General features: G+C 48.5%; 1 protein-coding gene across 3 annotated transcripts; it reads left to right on the top strand.

Annotated features, from left to right (window-relative positions):
* The first annotated feature begins 47 nt into the window (after window positions 1–47).
* Window positions 48–20435, top strand: THAP4 (THAP domain containing 4). Of its 3 annotated transcripts, XM_053986751.1 has the most exons (6): window positions 48–166; window positions 1034–2190; window positions 13529–13688; window positions 15390–15499; window positions 16388–16491; window positions 20100–20435. In XM_053986751.1, the coding sequence occupies exons 1-6, from the start codon at window positions 90–92 to the stop codon at window positions 20217–20219; spliced, it is 1728 nt and encodes a 575-aa protein (XP_053842726.1). In that variant the 5' UTR covers window positions 48–89; the 3' UTR covers window positions 20220–20435. The 3 variants fall into 3 exon arrangements, with proteins under 3 accessions (XP_053842726.1, XP_053842727.1, XP_053842728.1); XM_053986753.1 differs by lacking the exons at window positions 48–166; window positions 1034–2190 and adding an exon at window positions 4330–5082; XM_053986752.1 differs by lacking the exons at window positions 13529–13688; window positions 15390–15499; window positions 16388–16491; window positions 20100–20435 and adding an exon at window positions 2974–3272.
* The last annotated feature ends 1145 nt before the right edge of the window (window positions 20436–21580 follow it).

Here is a 21580-nt window from a genome sequence, read left to right on the forward strand (position 1 = left end):
CCGGGGCCGGGGCCGGGGCCGGGGCCGGGGCCGGGGCCGGGGCGGGGGCCGGGGCGGGCCCGGCCGGCCGAGGGCGGCGGCGGTCGGAGATGGTGATCTGCTGCGCCGCCGCCAACTGCTCTAACCGGCAGGGCAAGGCGCGCCACGGCGCCGTCTCCTTCCACAGGTAAGGGCGGCCCGCCCGGCCCGCCGCAAGTGCCGCGGCCGGGCCGCCCGCGCCCCGGTCCCGCTCCCCTCTCCGGGCCCCCACGGCAGCGACTGCCCTTTGTTTCCCTCAGGGGAGACCGGCTCGGGGCTCCCGGCTCCTCCAGCCCCGGCCGGGCAGCCGGAGCGCCCCTCGCCACGGGGCCCGGGCCCTCCCCGGCCTGTCACCCCGACCCTCCCCCGGTCTGTGCCCCCCGCGGCCCGAGCTCCGCCTCATCCCTCGCTGGGGATGCTGCCGGCCGTGAGTCCCCGGGAAAAGTCCCTGTCTCGGGAGTCCCATTGGAAACGCAGCGTGGTTGCCCTGCTCAGGGGCTTTCTTCCACTGCAGGCATTTCTACACTTAATTAAATGTTATTAAACACAGCCGGGGTAAGCAGCAGCCGGGTTACGCTGGGCAGCGTGCTGGCTGAGCTGGGTGTTTCGGTGGTGGTCACATCCCCCTTCCTTGTGGACAGGCTGTTCCTCGTGGGGCTGGTGAGTGGAATAATGGATTGATTGCTGATGAAAATGGAAACAGCACCTTTTAGTCCTACGCTTGTTGTGAAGTGGAGCTGTTGATGCAGCGAATGAATATCAAATATTTCAGCCCAAAGTGAAATAATTCTCAAATGAGTGTAATTTAATTTGTAAATGAGCGTAACTGAACAAAACACAACTTTCCCCAAAATCTTCTAAACCTAGCCACCACCTGGGACTTGGTCACCTTAAAGATCCTTTCCAACCTCATCAGCTCTATGATTCTGTGGTTCTGTAATTCTTAAAGCAACAACCCTTCTGATTTCCAAAATGTAGCTTATTTTTTTGTGGGTGTTCTCTGTTCCTTTTTTAGATTCCCTCTGAAGGATTCGAAGCGCTTGATTCAGTGGCTGAAAGCTGTTCAGAGAGACAACTGGACTCCCACCAAGTATTCCTTTCTTTGCAGCGAGCACTTCACCAAAGACAGTTTCTTCAAGCGGCTGGAAGACCATCACCGGTTGCTGAAGCCCACTGCTGTCCCCACCATATTCCAGCTGGTGGAGAAGAAACACGACAAGCTGGATTATGTCAGGAGCCGAAGGAAAATAGCCAGGCAGGTGCTGGTGCGGGATGGGGAGGCCCCGCAGGAAGGAGGTGGTGAGGTAGCGCACAGGGCCCCATCTCCTGGCCAGGACTTCATGGTGATGCAAGGGACGAAAGAGATGGAGGAGGCCGGTCTGAAAGAGGAAATAGGATCGATGTCCAAGGAGGAACAGGCCCTCCACAGCCAGCTGGACGGCCCTCGGAGAAGGACGTTAGGGGATCATTTGGGTGCGAAGCCTGGAGCGCAGGTAAAGCCTGAGAGGTCTCCTGTGAAGGACTGCGCCAGGGGCAGCCGGGCGGGGAGCTGGGTGGCCGACAGGAGCGGCGTGTCGGTGGACGACTTCACCCCTCCTGCCTCTGGTGCTTGCAAGTTCATCGGCTCCCTCCACTCGTACAGCTTTTCCTCCAAGCACGCCAGGGAGAGGCCGTCTCTCCCCAAAGAGCAGCTAGAAAGGAAAAGGCCAAAGAGAGACGTGGAACCGAGCTGCAGCAGCCACCTCTTGGGACATGACAAGGCCGTCGCAGAAGTGTCCCCGACGTCATCCCTCACCGCCACCCCCCAGAAACCCTCCCAGGGGCTGTCGGCGTCCCCGGCAGACCTGACCCCTCGGCCCGCCACTGAGGCCGTGGTGGGGCGGAAGGGTGACACGGACGCCAACCCCATGTCCATCAACGAGGTGATCATGTCGGCCTCGGGGGCCTGCAAGCTCATCGACTCCTTGCACTCGTACTGCTTCTCCTCCCGGCAGAGCAAGAGCCAGGTGTGCTGCTTGCGGGAGCAGGTGGAGAAGAAGAATGGAGAGCTGAAGCTCCTGAGGCAGAGGATCAGTCGCTCTGACAGCCAAGTCAGGAAGCTGAAGGAGAAGCTGAACGAGATGAAGCGGAACAGTTTCCCTTACTTGAACAGCCTGATATCCCAGGACTGTGGTCAGTATTCCCAGGGGTGCTGCACTGATGTGGAATTCCCTGTTTTCTTAGGGGCCGTTTAAGTTGGAGGCTGTGAAGGTATGATGGGGAAAAGGTATGAGAAAGGGACACTCCGGGAAGGAGAAGTAGCAGCTTGTGTAAAACCAATGGATGCAGGTTAAAGAATTCACTCAGTGGGCACACGAGTTAATTTTTACATCCCTAACCTTTCCAGGATGTGGAATGGGAATTTAGGTTGTGGTGTTGCAGGTGACTTGATGAATTTATTTTCTTTAATTTATGGATTATTTTGTTTGTGATGCAGTGGCTCTTGTTAGGATTTTCCTTCTTCCTTTGGTGCATACCTGTGTTTTTTTTTCTGGTGTGTTAATGAGCTGTCCTAGCAGCAGGTATCTGGGAAAGCTGTTATTGTCTTCAGTGGCATAAGAAATAGTTTTGATATTGGATTTCATATACTGCACTCAGTACTGAGGATACAGGAAATATAAGTGAGGTGGGAGGTATCAAATATGACAGTGTCGTGATGCAGGTCATGTAAAAAGTTTGTTGCCTAGAAGTCAAATTGGGCCATAACTCTTCTTGAAAAAAAAAAAGTGTCTTTTAATGTACAATGTGTGCACAGTGACTGGTTGCAAGGTGCATTTCAGGGTAGGAGTTTAGGACCATCTAATGGTGGTGTGTGTGTGTGGCTGCTGAAAAAATTGGTTGGAAAGATTTTGTGATGTGGGGCTTGCTTGGAGAAGTCACCTGTGGAGTGTTGGGTAATTCTCACCTTTCCCTTAGGAGAAAAACTTCATGGCTTCTTCTGGAGCTGTTGGGCAGTCAGAAAGGTGATGCTGGCACAGACAGGCACATTCTCCAGGCTGTTGCAGCATGGCCAGCTCCCTCACTGGAAGAGGAAAGGAGACTCTAAAATTCATGAAGGTCAACACCCAGCACTACTTTTCCCATATGTATCTAATTTTTCAAAGTATGGGAAAACACACTTATTTGGGTAGAGGGGGGAAAAGATTTCCCCTGGGAAATCAGCATAGTCTTGTTTGTACCTTCTGGTCTGTGTTTTTGTATTGTTTAGGTGTCAAACTAATGAAAATAACTAAATACAAATTTAGTGTTCCATAGTTGTCATTCATTCACTTATATATATGTATGTATATCAAATATTTATTTATATATAGATTTAAAAAGTTGTCTGCCTTTGTTGGAATATCTTCACTGAGATACTAATTGCAGAAAGAGTATCTTTAAGGATTTTTTTTTTAATTCTGTTAAGCACTATGATTTTTCTCCTTTTTCCCAAGATTAGTGTTTTTATACATATGTCTTTGAGAAGTGAAAATTTTATGTTCTTGTAGAAGATATTACTAATATATGAGTTACATGCTCTATTTTATAAGGGAAAACATAATTTTTCTTAATGAATTGACAAATTCATTACCCATTCTGCCATCTTTTATCAACAAAACTGGAGATCAGTGTGTGAAAATGAACCATTTTGGCAATTGTAGCTTGGCTTGATGGCAGGTTTATATGGAACCCTTTGGCTGGGAACTTTTTTAAAGGGTTGGTTGGTGACTGACTGATTTTTCTGTTTTGGACTCTTTTTTTGTGTGCTCATAGTACTAGTTTATGGCAGTGAAAATAGCTGATGAAGTGCAGCCAGCTGCTGCCAGGCAGAGTCTGTTTCATGCCCAGACACCGAGTTTTACTGTAATACAAAGCTGAGTTAAGAAAGGCTTTTCATATTCATAAAAATACAGTCAGGTAACACATTAGGTTAATAATAGTCTTCGTTAGCAGCCCTGTCTCAGTTGTCCCAGCTCATCTGATGTGTGGTTGAGGTGATGGTTTTAGCTGTGAACCTGAGCCTGCATATCTTTTTCTGCTAAAGGCAGTTCCTTGAGTATAAGTACCTGACTGGACTGACCGTGCAGGTTGTTACCTGTCTGCATCCCTCACGTTCAGCTGTTTCCACAAAATCCTGAGCACAAAACATGAACTTTAGGCCCACGCCCACTCAGCAGGACTTCATTTCGGTGCTAGTTCTCACATACTTTCCCCTAATGAGACAAATAAATTTCTGCTGGCTGTATCCAAGCTGCAGCTGGCTGGGAAGAGCAGGTTTCTGCAGGACTGCTGCACAGCACTGCCTGCCAGCCACGCTTGAGGCCGGGTGACTCAGGCTGGAAAAGTGGCTCCCAACTCCAGCTGTCACGATGTACTTGAGTGGTGTTTCCCAAGCTGTCTTACCAGGGGCATTGACTGGTTTAGGAGAAGCCCCAGGCTGTCTACAGCACAGCACAGCTGCCATGATGGCCTTTTCCATCTAAACTTTGAATTCAGGCATTTGTTTGGTAGGAAAATGTTTCCTTCTGCTTCACAAGGTCCATGGACCCAAGGCTGAGGAGTGCTGCTGGCGGACGAGCGCGGTTAGGCACGGTGTGCCAGGCAGGACAGGGTTACATGTGGCTTCTGGAGGATGGCAGCATGCACTGGGAGAAATGAGGGAGAGCCAGCAAACAACCAGGAATGTATCCTGGGGAAGTCATGGGTGTCCTGATAGCACTGTCCTCTGCTACCCAAGCACTGTCTGACCATCTTGTTCTGCTTGAAGGTTTCACAGCTCTGCTGTATCAGCTGTGCTCACTCAGACAGGAGATCCCAGCAGCTCCATGCACACCATCACCTCTTCTTGCCGTGCCCCAGTTTGGTCTGGCTGTAAAACTACATCTCCCAGCAGGCAGCAGGATCAGTGTCTTACCCAAACATGAGCTCACTTCCCTCATAGCCATCTTACCACCCTGCGCAGAGCGCTTGCTGGGGGCGGGGGGGCTGCAGGTAGAGCAAATAGCAAAATATCTGCGAATATGGCTGGGCATGGACCAAACACAGGTAGGATTCCATGGGGTTCGAGTTTCTGTGTCCATCAGAGGTAAAGCTGTTAGAATTCAGCTGCTTGGGGATATGAGGAGCCTCTTCCATGCTGCATGTCTGTTTTCATGAAGGTCATATTAAAGGCAGGAGAGTTTGCAAAATGAGTTCATGTGAAAAATGGTTAGAACTCTGCTAGGAATCCGTGGGAAATCTGGCTTGGATTTGTCTTTGAATATCTGTGCAAAGCCAGTGTAGAAATGGGGTCATTTACAGTACTTTTTACATGCAAGTGAGGCATAGTTGTCGAACTTGGAACTTCGGGGCAGGCAGAAGGACTGAGCACGGAATGCATGGTTTTGTGCTGAGTTGGAGTCCTCAGACCTGGTCTGTGGGGCCTGATGTGGTGTTGCCCATCGTGGTAGCAACAGATTTCATTCGTGTTGCAGAAAAGGAAAAGCAAAATCCTGTTCCTGAGGGGCAATGAGAAGTGGGGTTGTGCATGGTTGGAGGTGCTGTGCTTTCACCTGTTTGAGAAGGACTGGACCACCAATGGGCTGGTGTCCAGTTCAGCTTGAAAGTGAAATGTGTCTAACGGGTCACAGAGATGTGCTGTCAGGAAAATTGCCTTCATCAGGGCAGGCACTGCTAGCCTGGCAGTTGCATGTTAACTTGGAGCTAGATTTTGGAAGAAAACTGCTTTTATTCTGAGACAGCAGGTGGTGCTTGTGATTTTTTTTTTTTTTTTTGTGCCCTGTCTGGGATGGGAATGGTAGAAAACTGGTCCATAGGGTGGGCATTGCAAGGAACAAGAGAGCTATAAAGTAAACTGAGAGTGAGATTAGGAGTAGGAATATGTGTGTACAGGGGCTGAATCCATGGCAGAAGGTATCTTGAGAGATTTCACCGTGGCCTGAACACTTGGGTGGGAGGTGAACTGTTTTGTGCTCAGCATGGGAGCAAGCAGGGTGCAGGCACGCCAGCTTTGGGACTTGGTTGAGGGAGGTGGCTCTTTGACCTCCCCCTTAGAGTGAAAGGCAGTTGGAAGGGAGGAAACAAGACTTTTTGCACTGCTGTTGTTTGGGGTTTTTTTTTTTTGTTTTCAGTGGGATGGTCTTGTTCTTTCCAGGTGTTTTTTTTTTTTGGTTTTTTTTTTTTTTTTTTTTTTTTTTTGTTTTTTTTTTTTTTTTTTTTGTTTTTGTTTTTTTTTTTTTTTGTTTTTTTTTTGTTTTGTTTTGTTTTGTTTTTTGCCTAATAGTCTATAGACTTTGTGCATTAAGCATTTAATTTTGCAATGAGTCTGCAATGACTCACAACAAAAACCCAGCTTGCAGCTAGGAAGTAATGAAACAGCAAACTAAGGAAAACTCAGGAGAAAGTCAGGCTGAGCTCAGGTAGGGTGTTTGGTTTCTCATAATGGAGTATAATTTAAAAAATATTTTCTCTGTGTTTTGTAAAGCAGAACTCTGGCAATGACTACAGGCACTGGAGCATTACCACCTTGGCACTTGGCTATGAAATTAATTTCTGAGTCTGTAGCATGAACATTTGTGACTATAACCCCATTTCCAGCTTTTGGAGCAGAGATGGGATGATCTGTTCAACAGCTGATCTGCTGATACCTGGTGGGATGCATCTTTCTCGGGGGAGAAAGAGTTCTAGCAGGCACAGCTGGTAGGGTTTGTTATTAGGGCCTTAAACTAGCTTGGAAAGGAGAACGGGACAAAGCCAGGGTCACCAGGGAAGAGCAATGGGCTGGAGTGCCTAAACTTGAGGAAAGGAGCACTAATGGGATCCCTCAATCTGCTTCACCAGCTGCTGGTTACAGTGTACCACACCAGAAATGTCTCTGCATTAATACACCCAGCAGGAGGGAGCAGTGAGGAGCTGGAGGCTTTGGCCCAGTCTGAGATCTGACATCACTGGGATAAGTGAAACCTAGTGGGAGTTTTCCCTGTGACTGGAGTGCCCTGGTGGACAGTTCAAGGCTCTGCTGGAGGGATAAGCAGGGCAGGAGAGGCAGAGGGGTGACACCCTGTTACAGAAGGGTTGGAGTGTCTGGAGCTCACAATTGGCAGTGGCACAGTTGAGAGCCTTTGGGTAAGAATCAAGGGGCAAACAAATAATGCCATTTCACTGTGGGAGTCTACTCTGGACCTCCCAGCCAGGCCAATGACACTGACAAATTATTCCTTAAGGAACTAAGGGATGATTCCAAGTCAACTGCCCCAGGGGACTTTAGCCTGCCAGAAATTAAGTGGGAGCATCTCACAGCTGGTACAGCCCGGGCCAGAAGGCTCCTAAAACACCTGCATGACAACTTTATGGAACAGGTCCTCAGGGAGCTGACTTGGAAGGATGATCTTGATCTCCTGCTTATTATCAGAGAGGATCTCATGAGCAAAGTGAACATTGGGGCCAACTTGGTCACAGTGACCATTGAGTTTAAAATCTCTGGTGACAGGAGGAAAAGTACCTGAAAAACCTTAGCTCTGGCCATGAGGAGAGCAGACCTCAGGCTGCTCAGGGAATAGTGACTAAGGTCCCCTGGGAAATTTTTTGCAGGTTCTGAGGTCTGTCAGCGCTGGTCACTTTTAAACATTATCTCCTAAGGGCACAGGAACAACACTTCCTAAATGTCAGAAGTAAAGCAGGTGAGGCAGAAGGCTGGCTTGGCTGACCAGGGATTTCTCTTGGAAATAAGATGGAAAAGGAAGGTGTGTCCCCAGCGGAAGCAAGGTCGGGTGATGTGGGAAGAACATAGAGATGCTGCTTCCCACTGTTGGGAGAAAATTCATACAGGCAAAGCTCCATTGGAGTTGAAGCTGCCAGAACTGCAGAGCAATAAAAATATATTTTTTCAAATATATAAATGGCAAAAGGCAGTTTAGAAATAACATTGGCCTGTTCCAGGATGAGGATGGTCACCTCACAAACAGGGACAGGGACAAGGCAAAGGTGTTTAATGCTTTCTTTGCCTCTGTCTTCAACATGCATGATGGATCTCATGCCACAAGCTGGAGGACTATGACTCTGAGAATGATCAACTCCCTATTGACCTAGAAGTTGTGCAGGATCTGTTGTTCCAGCTGGATCCCTACAAATCTGTGGAGTCTGATGGGATTCATCCAAGAATCCTCAAGGAGCTGCTGATGTCATTGCAATGTCTCTCTTGATGATTGGTTTTTGAGCACTCTTGGGAATTAACAGAGGCTGACTGGAAGCTGGCACGTGTTGTCTCCATTTTTAAAAAGAACTCCAGAGACAAGAGACCTGTCAGTCCAAATTCAGTGCCTGGTAAAATCATGGAAGAGATTTTTCTGGGATGTACTGAAAAACACCTAGAGAACAATGGAGGCATCAGTCACAGCCAGCACAGCCTTAGGGGAAAGTTCCTGCTTGTCAAATCTGATTTCCTTCTATGAGGGATAACCCGCCTGGTTGATCTAGGAAACTTGGGAGGTGGAATCCTTTTGGACTTCAGCAAAGCTTTTGGTACTGTTTCTTACAGGATCCTTCTGGACAAAATGCCCAGCCCACAGCTGGCTAACTGTGTTACACAACGTGTAAGGAGCTGGCTCGTGGGTCAGGCACAGCAGGTGACAGTGACTGGGGTGACACCAGGCTGGCACTGATCACTGGTGGGGTTCCACAGGTCTCCATCCTCAGCCCTGCTCTCTTCAACATCCTCATTAACAACTTGGACACAGGACTTGAAGGAATACTTAGTGAGTATTCCCAAGCTGGGAGGAGCTGTCACCCCCCTCAAGAGCATGACAGCAAGGGAGAGACCTCGACAAATCAGAGATAGACCATCACCAGCTGTGTGGGGTTTGACAAGGACAAGTTGCCATGGACCTGGGGGTTCATGGCAAGTTCAATATGAGTCAGCAGTGTCGTGGCAGCCAGGAGGGACATCCTTGGTCCTGGGGGCATCAGGCCCAGCATTGCCAGATGGGCCAGGGAGGGGATTGTCCTGCTTGGCTCTGTGCTGGGGCAGCCTCATCTCGAGGCCTGGGGACAGGTTGTGGCACCAGAGTATAAAAAAGATATTAAGGTATTGGAGAGTGTCCAAAGGAGGCCACGAAGATGGGGAGGGGTCTGGAGAGGCCTTGTGAGGAGTGGCTGAGGGCACTTGGTTTGTTCAAGCTGGAGGAGACTGAGGTCAGACCTCACTGTGCTCTCAACGTCCTCACAAAGGGAGTGGAGTGGCAGGTTCTGATCTCTTCTCATTATCAGTGACAGGACTTGAGGAAATGGCATGAAGCTGAGTTGGAGAGGTTTAGTTCAGGTATCAGGAAAAGGTTTTTCACCCAGAGCATGGCTGGGCATTGGAACAGCTCCCCAAGGAAGTGGTCACAGCACTAAGCCTGCCTGAGTTCAAGAAGTGTTCAGACAATGCTCTCCAGCACGTGGTGTCATTCTTGGGGTGTCTGGTGCAGGGCAGGAGTTGGACTTGATCCTGGCAAGTCCCTTCCAAATCAAGGATATTCTGTGATGGAGCTAGAGCACATCAGTGCCAGGAATGTTTTGCTGGTTTGCTGGGGAGAGCATCAGCAAAGTGCCTGAAGGGGTGCAACTCTCAAGGCAGAGCAGCAGAGTATAAAGCCACCTTCTGTACTTAAATATGGACAGAATATGCCAAGTGAGGCTGCTCCTTAATTACCAGAATCTTGATGATTATGATGATTTAAACCCAGTGAGCAACTATGCTGGAGGAAGAATTTCAGGGAGCTGCCCAGTTGATGCTGCAGACCCCACACTTTGAAGACTCAGGGATTTTGTTTTGGGGTTTTTTGGTGGTTTTTTTGTTTGTTTGTTTGTTGTTGTTGTTTGTACTGGCTTTTCCCCCCAAGTTTTCTGCAGGAAGTGTTCCCCAGCTCAAGGAAATGGGTTAGGTGCCAGCTGACCACTCACTGTGGCTTTACTGATAAAGCTGTGTAGGAATTCGTGCCAACTTAGCTTTCTGTGCCAGGGATCCCACTTGAAAGCCACACTGGCTGTGTAGACGTGGCCTGAGGGGGCTGTCCAGCTGCTCTGTCTGGTTTGTCTCACAGGGAGAACTCAGTATCTCCTGGTGCAAAGCCTGGACAGCCAGTTCCAGGCTGACTGTGTTCCAGTGCAGGGTGGGATTTGGCTTGTAAACTCTCTGGGAATTGAAAAGATGTAGGAACAGTCTGCCTGTGAGTTTGGAGGGGTGGAGTGGGGTCAGATGGTGAAATGGAACTGACCTGTGTGCTCAGGGCCTGGGTATGGGGTTTGTGGCCTGAGTGGCTTCCTGAAGGAAAGGGATCAAGGTGATCAAATTGCTTATGGGTGTGTGGTTTTGTCTCCCAGACTGTTACAACTCATGAGTGTCATGTGAGATCTTGTAGAACCATAGGATAGTTTGGGTTGAAGGGACCTTAAAGCTCATCTTGTTCCAAGCCCCTGCCATGGGCAGGGACACCTTCCACTTCACCAGGTTGTAGAGGAATGAGGTCTTGGAGATGCTGGGTCCCTAATGGCTTCCAGAAAGTGTAGAGAAAGTGACTCCAGGAATGTCCTTGTTAAGGAAGAGGATGCAGAGACAGCTTCCCTGTTAGTAGGTAAAAGAGGAGCTGTGCATATGAATGCAAGACCAGGGTCTCTTGGTGCTGCAAATTCTCAGATGTCATTTGTATTCTTGATACTATCATACACACTTACCTTTTAGGCCACTTTAGTGGGGTTTTTGTAAAAATGATGTGCTAGGAGTTTAGACCTTTAAAAAGGGATATACAGGCTCCTTCATCAGTGTCTTGACACTGAATTTGAAACAGACCAGCTCAGCATAGAACTTCTTGTTGCTACAATAGTCTTGCATTTACCTGCTCCAACTGTGTCATAAAAAAGCAAATTGCATTTCAAATGGCTGGGTTTTTTTTTTCCCTGATGGATTCAATCTGACGCTGTCCTGTCTGCCTCCCCTCTTGCTTTTCCACTCTTCCAACCCAGCCTTTCAGTCAGGAAGGAAAAAATTCTTAGTCCACCAGTCAGAGACCAGCACTGAAGGTAAGAAGAGCATGGGATGAGATCAGGATGTCTGCATTTACCTGCACTTCACTGAGCCCCTGGTCCTTATTCACTTGTGCTGCTCTTGACTTTTCCAAGCCACATGAGAACTAAAGAACTCTTCAGCTTTGCTGCCATCGAGGTAGTTTAGAAAAGTAATAATGATCACTTGGCCATGTTGTTTGCCCAAGTGCCAAAGGCTTCAGGAGGTTACACCTTCACTTTTCAGCTGACTGGAATTCCAGCTCTTTGGAATTGAGACCAGCTCACCAGGTCAGGCACCTCCAGCCAGGCTGGACGCTGCACAGCAAGGCAGTGGGTCAAGCTGGGGGTGCTGGAAATGATCACTTGGCTTCTCTTGGTTTATAATCAAGTCTAAAGAGTGGGAATGGCTACAGCCATTCCTTTCATCTGTTGTTTTGATGCTTTTTCTGAAGTGCAAGCAGGAGAAAAGGAAGTGCCCTATGAAAGCACTGTGGTGACAAAAACTGTCCTGCTCCTGAGATGCTGACCCAGGAGAGGGCAGCAGCAGCCCAGGCTGCAGGCTCCTGCAGCTTTTCCAAAGCTTTGCTTTTCTCTTCCGTCGTGGGAGATGAGCCTGCAAAAAGCTTGGAAGGATCTGCAGCCGAGAGTGAAAGGCAAACCTCAGCTGGAGGGAGGAGCAGTATGCTCCTTATCCACAGAACTGTGTGCTCCCCTCATGGAATTGGAAAGGTGAGTACAAGGAAATACTGTCCAGTACACTGACACTGCTGTACAGATTGTGGGAACCCCTTTCCAAGTCCTGGGCAAGCTGCTGGGGACTGCACAGTCTGACAGGGTGTTCTACAGATCCTGGCTCTGATGCTGTAGACCTTTATCACTGATTTCCTTGTGAGCTCTCATGCTTCCTCATGTTGCTTCCCTTGCAAAATACTTCATGATAAAGCAAAGCAAGTAGCAGCACTTTGATGACACGGCTGACTTTTCAATCCTGCTGTCTGTGGGAGAATGACTACCACAAGTGGTCTCTCTTACCCAGGAAAGCTGCTGTTCCTTCTCCTTTGACATTTCTGGTGTGGACTGCCCTTCCTCCTTGCTCAGTCTTTTAGCCTGACATTTCATAAAGAGCATAGTGGAACTCGGACTGGTTAAGCAAATTTTGGCCACAGCCTTACTCTTTTAGGTTGTGATTTCTCCCTGCAATTGAGTCTGTGCCTTTTAGATCAGCCAAACAGGCAGCTTGTTCTTGTATTCTTGATCTCACTAGGTGTGGAAAGCACCCCCCTGCAGCGCCCACCTTGCCTGTATGAAATATTTATCCCATGAGGGGGAAGAGGACATGCTTTAAGCTTACTTCAGTCATATTTCTCTGCATGACAGACTACTGAGAGTAGCAGGCACCCTGTTTGTGTGAGAATCCATCTTTCCCAACATCTCGTGGGTGATGTTTTGCTTTCCCTACTTACACGTTAGTAATGGATCTGCTCTGCTCTTCATGTGGGTTTAAATTGTCTGTCTCCATTTTCCTGATGTATTTTTTTCAGGTCACAGCCTCTGAAAGTAAAATGCAAAACTGTTTATCAAAACTCTCCTACAGCACCAAGTCTGACAGAGTTCAAGAAGCATTTGGACAATGCTCTCAGGCACATGGTGTGACTCTTTGGGATGGTCCTGTGCAGGGCCAGGAGTTGGACTTGGTGATCCTTGTGGGTTCCTTCCAGCTCAGCTTATTCTGTGGCTTTGTAAAATGATTTGTTAAAGAAGTTTTAACTTTGTGAAACAGACCTTGGTTGCTTTTTCATAACTGCAGTGACAAAGGGAAGTATTTTTCTCTTCTGTTTACTCTTTGCCTTACAGGCACCCAAGTATTTTTAAAATGTTTGCCTTAGTCCAGAGCCTTAGTAGAACAGCTTCTGAATGATCCTTGCTTGTCTCTTTGTACAAGTTCAGGCCACTGTTAACCTCTTAAAAAAGATAATAGCCAAACTTTGATCTTGAATATGTACACAGCCTGGTTTTCTTTTGAAATGAGGACTCATTTCCTCAGCCTCTGAAACAAACAGGAACGGTATGTACTCAGTGTTTGAGAGAGATTAGCCCAGAGCATTAGAGGTTTCATTATCCTTTAATGATTATTCTTTATGCTGAGGTTTCAGTCATCTTCTTCCCTGCACGTAGATGGGAGGGGGCTTTTCTTTCAGATCAAGCTACAGAGAGGAGTCAGAAATGCAAGAGTGCTCTATGTATGGCTAAGAGCTGGTTTGGAAACAGACCCACTTTCCAGGACTGTTCATTGTTCCCCATCTCCCACCTTGGAGCTGGCACTGCTCTGAAGAAAAGCATTGCTGTCATGTTGAACCGTTTCTGAGGTGTTTTGTGTTCACAGCTCACAGCAACCTGCAGAGCACAGATCCCTGAGTTTTCATTCTTCCTTCTTTCTTTTCCTCCACAGAGACTCCCCAGCTGAACCCTGTGATGGAACCTCTGTCCTGGATGCTGGGCACCTGGCTCTCAGACCCACCAGGAGACGGCACCTTCCCTACCATGAAGCCCTTCCAGTACCTGGAAGAAGTGCACATCTCTCACGTGGGACAGCCCATGCTCAACTTCTCGTAAGTCGAGGGGTCTGCCTGTGTTGGCAGCAGCTGCTGGATTGGAGCAGGCATGGCTCCAGGGTGATTTGTTAGTTGGGTTTCTTTTCCAATCCATAGATTTTCACCTTCCAAACGAGATGATGTATGTGACTGCATGGTCTAACTTTGATTTTTCTTGAAAACTTGTGATTAATTTGCATTACAAATTCCAATTACAGAGGCCCACAAAGGGTAATTTTAGATTATTAGCTTTAAGGCATTTGCAACATAGCGAGGAAAAAGCTGATAGGCCAAGAAAATGCTTATAATATATTGTAATTAAGAAATAGTTAATTTCTGATTGTGATAGCCTGAATTATAACATCTGTATTGTCTCACCCTTCACGTGAAACTGAAAATGGAATAAAAGTTTTTAAAATGCCTCACAGTTGCCCCATCTCTGAGTCAGAAGAGGGCATAATCCAACAAAAACTTGCGATTAATTGGCATTCTTTGTGAAATTCCCACTTAGAATAAATGAGGGAGCTATGGCATGGCTACCAAGTCTCTCCGTTTTAAGCCGTGGTCCTCAGTCTTCACCACTGTGAAAATCTGAGAAAAAATAGTGTTTATCAAGCCATGTGGGATAGGAGGCAGGTAGCTTAACTACTTGCTTTGGCTTCAAGTGGTTGTTCTAAGAGAAAACAAAAGAAATCCAGAAGGAGGGAAGTGACAAGTTGGCTACTGCTCCAGTGTTCCTTCAGGAGGGGTGAGTTGGAAAGTGTGTTGCTTTGAAAACCACTTTGAAAACCAAGAAAAGAAGAATTACAAGATGGAAGTGCCGTGTGAGAGATGCCCTGTGTTCCTGGAGTGTGATGGAGCTGTCAGCTCAGCCTGTGACTGCTTTAGTCCAATTTCCAAAAAAAACAAAGCTCTGACAGACCTGCTCTGGCTGCACCTCCCTCCCCAGCTTGTGAACAGTTGCTTATTTGAGTCACCTTCTTTTTGCCCCCCTTCTTTTCTTTGTGCCAAGGAGTTACTCAGCTTTGAGCTGTTGAGCTTTAGGAAGCACCAGGAAAATAGGCAGCAGTCCTGGAGGACAGACACCCTGTGCTTTCCTGGCTCCTGGAGCAGTGGCTCTTAAAAGATAGTCCCTGTATCCCTTAAATGCTCCAAGCACTGAAAGCTGCTTGACTTAAGTTTGTTTCTCCTTTGATAAGTATAATCACCCATGTTATGGGTGACCAAACCTACAGTTCTTAAGGCCTCCTGGAGAATAAATAAGAGTCTGAGCTGAACTTATGTCTGCTCTGTTGTTTCCTACAGCAAAGAATATGCAGAAAAAACAACTTTTCCAGGTGAAAAAAGCTAAATAAAGATGATACAATAATTCCAGATATTTATTTGAGAAAAGGAAGTTTTTGAGACATGTGGCTTCAGCATCTGTGAAACATCTGAGTTTCTAAGGGGTTTCTGAGCTAGTTCTTAGAAAGACCCAGGGACTGTGGAAAGTCTAAAGCTTGAACTTAAAGACTTAACTCCAGCTCTAAGAAATAGCTGTGCCTCTCTAAAGTAACCGTATTTTTCCAGGTGTACATCTCTCAATTGTGAAGTGTTGTCAGACTTTTACTCTTCAAAAAGTACTGCAAGCACTTACGTGATTAAATAAGAGGAAACCTGGCTAAAAAATGTCTTTTGAGCACAAAACACATCAGCATTTGTGCTCTGATTTCCCCTCAGGTTCAATGCCTTCCACCCGGATACCAGGAAGCCCATGCACCGGGAATGTGGATTCATCCGCCTCAAACCTGACACTAACAAGGTGGCCTTCATCAGTGCCCAGAACACAGGTACACACCTGATACCCACACTGGGGAAAAGAAGAGGTCTTTACTCTGCTGGGCCATTTCATCACTTTTTCAGAAAGTTCTTGCACCTCTCACAGTTTTATTTAATTAATTTTCCCTGTCAGAATCGCTGCTCTTTGGTGCTGGACCACAGTGGTTTGTAAACTAGGAGAGCCTCCCTGTGTTGGTGTAGCACCTTGGTACTTCTTGCCTTATGGGGTCTGAATGAGAGAGAACCACATCTCAGTTATTATAAGTGAAAGTGTTAAACGCCAGTTGATGCTTAAGTTTGCATCTAAAATGACAGATGCTGAAGGGAGCAGTGCCAGTTGTGCTGTGACACTCATCCTGCACGGTGTGAATAAGTCCAGCTGGATTTTTGTGAGCAGCATTCCATGTCTGAGGCTGTGTGGATCTGCAGTTTTCAATAAATAAAAAAAATAGGACAAATAAAACCATTCTCCACAGGGAGTGCTGGTCTTTTAAGTAGCCTAATAGAGCATAGAATGGTTTGGGTTGGAAGGAACCTTAAAGCCCATCTCATTCCACCTCCCTGCCGTGGTCAGGGACACCTTCCACCAGACCAGGTTATTCCAAGCCTTGTCTAACCAGACTTTGAATACTTCCAGGGATGGGGCAGCCACAGCTTCTCTGGGCAACCTATGCCAGGGCCTCATCTCCCACAGAGGGAAGAATTTCTTCCTAATATCTGATCTAAATTTCTCCTCTTACAGATGAAAAACCTTTTCCCTGTCCTTATCTGAATGTGTAGAAAGTCCCTCTTCCTCTTTTTTATAAGCGTCCTTTTAAGTACTGAAAGGTCAAAATAATTGTGACATGCTTAAATAACCTTTGTAGCCTAATAATATGTATGCCCTTGCTTTTCCCTAGGTCTGGTGGAGGTGGAGGAAGGGGAAGTGAATGGACAAGAGCTGTCTATAGCTTCTCACTCCATAGCCAGGATCTCCTTTGCCAAGAAGCCCCATGTAGAGCAGGTGAGTGCACACAGAGTGAGCCACTCCCATAGTACTGCTTGCCCCAGAAGGAGTCTAGTTGAGAGGATATGTTATTAGCATGCTTTAATTACAGAATGCCATCAGGAGTTCTTGGAAGTATTGCATGGCATCCTGGTTTATTCTTTCTGTAAGAGCCTTCAGAAGAGATTTTATACATTATGAGACCCAGAGGAATCATTATGATAAAACTGACAGGCTGGATCAGACCAGCTAACCCAGAATCCTGTCTCAAGAATGGCCAGGAGAAGAAAGTCCTTGGGGAAGAAAATAGGAAAGTCTTGGCTAAATACTCTTTTAAGGCAGTGGGATTAGTTATTAATGCTGGTTTTCTGGATTGATTGCAGTATGAGGATGCACGTTTAAGGTATGGTCAGTATTGGGCCTCATGAGGATATTTCAGGAACACTTGCAGATCTTGCTCTCTCGCTTTTCAGAGCATTCACACCTTGCTCTGGGCTCTTTTCCCATCTGTGGCTGCAGGGTAGGACTGGCACTTGCTGTCAGCTCCACCTTTGGTTGGCTGCTTTTGGGGGTTTGACTTTTTTGAGTGTGTAGTGGGGGGTTGTTGGTACAGCTGGTAGGGGTACAGCCAGCTGTGGGTGCAGTGGCACTGCTGGAGTCAGTGTGGCATCCTGAGGTCACCTCTGGAAGTGTCACTGTCACATCTGAAGCTGTTGTGGCTGAGCAGCAGCTGAGAGACAGCAAGGCTGAACAAGCTCTCACAGCCTGGTTTTTGTATGCTATAAAACTGGCCCTTAGACAACAGAGAGCACAAGTTTGTGCAGATGTAGACAAAAATTTGATTTGCCTAATCAGGTAATGTCCTAATTTTGGGAAGTCCCAACTCCCCTGCCTTTGGATGCATGTTTTCAATTGTTGGGTTTCCTCTTTCCCAGGAACAGCTGTATTGCCTCCTTCCTGCAGCAGAAGTAAAGCCACTAGATACTGTGGATGTCAGCAGGGAGGCAGAGCTCTGGATTGCAGACATTTAAATGAAAGGGACTGTCCTCTTTGGGTCACTGCCTGAACTGTGGGCAGATAGACTGGCAGGAGGAGAGGGCAAAGCACAGAAAGCCAGCAGATGTCTTCCTAGTTGAGGGCTCCAAGGCTGGCCTTGGCTGCAAGAAGGAAGCTCTTGGGCTGGAGGTCCATGCTCATCTGGCACCTGTGGGAAGCTCAGGCCCAGGGACTGGTCCTAGTGAGTATCTGGGAGGCCTTGCTGGTGAAGGAGGGTGTGGGATGAGAGGGGTTGTCAGGAAACCAGCTCCCAGAGCCTTTTCTCCTTCACCAAGAACAGCTTAAATTGTGGAAACAGAGAGGCTACAGGTTTTTGAGAAGCGCATGTGTGTTGCTGCTGTAGCTGCTCATTTTGAGAACTTCACCATATTGTTGCTTTCATGGTGAAAAGTGATTCAGGGTGGCTGTGGCTTGGCTGAGCTGTCACTGAGGGAGGAAGGCCCATTTCCTGCACCAGGCTGTGTCATGAGTGGTTTAGGTTGCTTGAAAAATCACCTTTAAAGGTGTTACCAATGCAGATTTAATACAAATTTGTGAAAGCACAGCTTAACAAAATTTAATGGCAAGGTTCCCTCTGTTGCTACTCATGGATGAGGAGGAGCAAGGACAACCTCCATTCCTTATTGGATGCAGGGGGAATGTAGTAACTGAAAATGAGGAAAAGGCAGAGGTACTTAACACCTTCTTTGCCTCAGTTTTCTACTGTAAGACAGGTCATCCTCAGGACAGCTGGCCTCCAGGGTGGATAGATAGGGACAGAGAACACAACAGTCCCCCTGTAATCCAGGAGGAAGTAGCTGGTGACCTGCTGAGCCACTCAGATGCTCACAGGTGTATGGGACCAGATGGGATCCATCCTAGGGGGATGAGGGAGCTGGTGGATGAGCTCCCCAAGCTGCTCTCCATCATTTACCATCAGTCCTGGCTCACCAGAGAAGTCCCAGAGGACTGGGGCTGCCCAGTGTGACCCCGTCCACCAGAAGGGCAATAAAGAGGCTCTGGGCAACTCCAGACCTGTCAGCCTGACCTCGGTGCCCAGCGAGGTTATGGAACAGATCATCCTGAGTGCCTTCACACAGCACCCAAGGGACAGCCAGGGGCTCAGCCCAGCCAGCGTGGGTTTAGGAGGGGCAAGTCCTGCCTGACCAACCTGATCTCCTTTTACAACACCAGGTGACCCACCTGGTGAATGGCTGTTGTCTACCTGGACAGCAAATCCTGTGACACCGTGTCCCACAACATGCTCCTGGAAAAGCTCCAGCCCCACAGACAGGAGCAGCCTTTGCTGGGTTCAGAACTGGCTGGATGGCCAGGCCAGAGAGCAGTGGGGGTGGTGCTGCATCCAGCTGGGGACAGTCACCAGTGATGTCCCTCAGGACTCTGTGCTAGGTCCAGCCCTGTTCAATATCATCATGGATGATCTGGACAAGGGGATTGAGTGCACCATCAGCAGATTTGCAGATGACACAAGCTGGGAGTGAGTGTCAATCACTGCTGCTTGGAGAGTAGGAGGACTCTGCAGAGGGACCTGGACAGGCTGGATAGATGGGCTGAGTCCAAAAACATGAGATCTAACAAGTCCAAGTGCCTGGTCCTGCACTTTGGGCACAACAACCCCATGCAACACTACAGGCTGGGGACAGAGTGACTGGACAGTACCCAGGCAGAAAGGGACCTGGGGGTACTGGTCAGCAGCAGCTGAACACGAGCCAGCAGTGTGCCCAGGTAGCCAAGAAGGCCCATGGCATCCTGGCCTGTATCAGGAATAGTGTGGCCAGCAGGAGCAGGGAGGTCATTCTTCCCCTGTACTTGGCACTGGTGAGGCCACACCTCAAGTGCTGTGTCCAGTTCTGGGCCCCTCAGTTTGGGAAAGACATTGAGATGCTCAAACACATGCAGAGAAGGGCAGCAAGGCTGGTGAAGAGTCTGGAACACAAACCCTGTGAGGAGTGGCTGATGGAGTTGGGGGTGTTTAGCCTGGAGAAAAGGAGGCTGAGGGGAGACCTCAACACTCTGCAACTCGCTGAAAGGAGGGTGTAGCCAGGTAAGGGTTGTTCTCCCAGGCAACCACTGACAGAACAAGAGGACACAGTCTTAAGCTGCACCAGGGGAAGTTTAGGCTGGACATTAGGAATAAGTTCTTCACAGAAAGCGTGATTAGGCACTGGAATGGGCTGCCCAGGGAAGTGGTGCAGTCACTGTCCCTGGAGGTGTTTAAGAAGAGCCTGGATGTGGCACTCAGTGCCACCGTTTAGTTAATAAGATGGTATTAGGTCATAGGCTGGACTTCATGGTTTCAAAGGTCTTTTCCAACTTAGTTCATTCTGTGATTCTGTGAACCTGCCTTTTTCCATGCATAATGGGCTTGGAGCTGGTATTGTGGAGAGGGCTGCTTTCTTTAGGAGAGAAAACTCCTCGTTTATTTGCCTGCTGTAGTGAGGATATCCTTCCTTGGTGGTGCATTGACAGCAGGCACGTGGATGGCAAAGGGAAGAAAGCACAGGTAAGGGATTCCGCTTGTGGACACTCGTTGCATGATTTCCTTATTTCTTTTCCTACCCCTGGTTTAGATTACCAGAAAATTCAGGCTCAATTCTGATGGGAAACTCGAACAAACTGTCTCAATGGCAACGACTACGCAGCCCATGACTCAGCACTTACACATTACCTACAAGAAGGTGACACCCTGACACGAGGAGTGCCGGGTCTCCTCGCTGAGGGCAAGGAGCAAGGACATCAAGCACCAAGAGCAGCAGCAGCTCAGGAGCACGGCATGGCAGACCCTGGAGCTGGCTGCCTGCGCTCGTCCCTTGGGCCCCGGAGCTGCCCGTCCTGTTGAGAATGTTACTCAGATGTTTCTGTAATGGTATATAAAAAAAAAAATAAATAAAAAGCTTTTATTTTTATGGCTGTGTCTTTGGTGTGACTGCAGGGTGGTGGAGGGGCTTTGTGTGCCTGTTCATTAGTAGGTGTTGGGGTGGAGATCTAGCCTCCTGGACAACCTGGAGAACTTTGGGGAAGCCACAGGTTCTGGAATGGATTTGTCCTGCGGGGAAAGACCCTGAGAACTGCAGAGCCTGTCCAATGAAACTTGGTTTAAATATCAAGAGGGAGAACCTACATTTGCTCTGGGACAGTGCTGTCCAGCAGTTTGAAGGGAATTGCTGCAGTATGGGAGCTCAGGGCCAGACTTCAGAATATCACAAGAGTTTGGGTGACAGCTGTCAGCCAACAAGCAAGAGAAACTGCTAACAGCAGGGCTCAATCTCCAGCTTTCAATTTCCAGCTCTGGAATCAGGATGCAGCCTTTAACCTTTGTGAGATCTGTCACGGAGTCCCTCAGCAATGAGGGACGCGAAGGACTTTGATCACTGCTGGCCTATAGCAGAGACTCTTCAGCAGGGGCTTGGACCAGATGACCTCTGGAGGTCCCTGCCAGCCCCAGTCCCTCTGGGAGTGTAACAGTGGCACAGCCCCAGCCCAGCAGGGACCGCCTGGAAGGGAGCTGGGCAAGCACGGAGGTGTGCAGGCCACTGCCAGGTGGGCTTTGTGCCACAGCACCTGTCTCTGTGGATGGGGGAGCTCCTGGGTGTGTCCCTCAGAGCTCTGTGATGTCACCACTCATGATCACTATGACACCACTTGCGGAACTATAACCACCAGCGTGGAGCAGAGCCAGAGCACTCAGGCTGTGACCCACGAGCAGCCGAGGAGCTTCCGAGTGCTGCCAGTGTCTGAGGAGCCTCTGAATGACAGCAGTGACTGAGGAGCCTCTGAGTGGCCCCAGAGACTGAGGAGCCTCTGAATGACAGCAGTGACTCAGGGACCTCAGGGTGCTGCCAGAGACTGAGGAGCCTCCCGGTCCTGCCAGTGACAGAGGAGCCTCTGAGTCCCACGGGACGCTGAGGAACCTCTGAGTGCTGCCAGTGGAAGCCAAGCCTTTGAGTCTTGCCAGCAGCTGAGAGGAGCCAAGCCCGGGAGCACCAATGGCGGAGGTCAGGCGAGAGCCATCAGCGCCACGAGCCGTCAGGGTCTGCCGCATCTGCGTGGA

The sequence above is a fragment of the Vidua macroura genome, chromosome 10 (assembly GCF_024509145.1).
Source record: "Vidua macroura isolate BioBank_ID:100142 chromosome 10, ASM2450914v1, whole genome shotgun sequence".
Classification (NCBI taxonomy): Eukaryota; Metazoa; Chordata; class Aves; order Passeriformes; family Viduidae; genus Vidua; species Vidua macroura.

What these genes read in the sequence shown, in the direction of transcription:
- THAP4 (XM_053986751.1), top strand. Translation starts at nt 90, where the DNA reads ATGGTGATCTGCTGCGCCGCCGCCAACTGCTCTAACCGGCAGGGCAAG. An exon ending in GGCGCCGTCTCCTTCCACAG is followed by an intron (nt 167 to 1,033) that starts GTAAGGGCGGCC and finishes TTCCTTTTTTAG; the next exon opens with ATTCCCTCTGAAGGATTCGA. An exon ending in AGAAGCCCCATGTAGAGCAG is followed by an intron (nt 16,492 to 20,099) that starts GTGAGTGCACAC and finishes CCCCTGGTTTAG; the next exon opens with ATTACCAGAAAATTCAGGCT.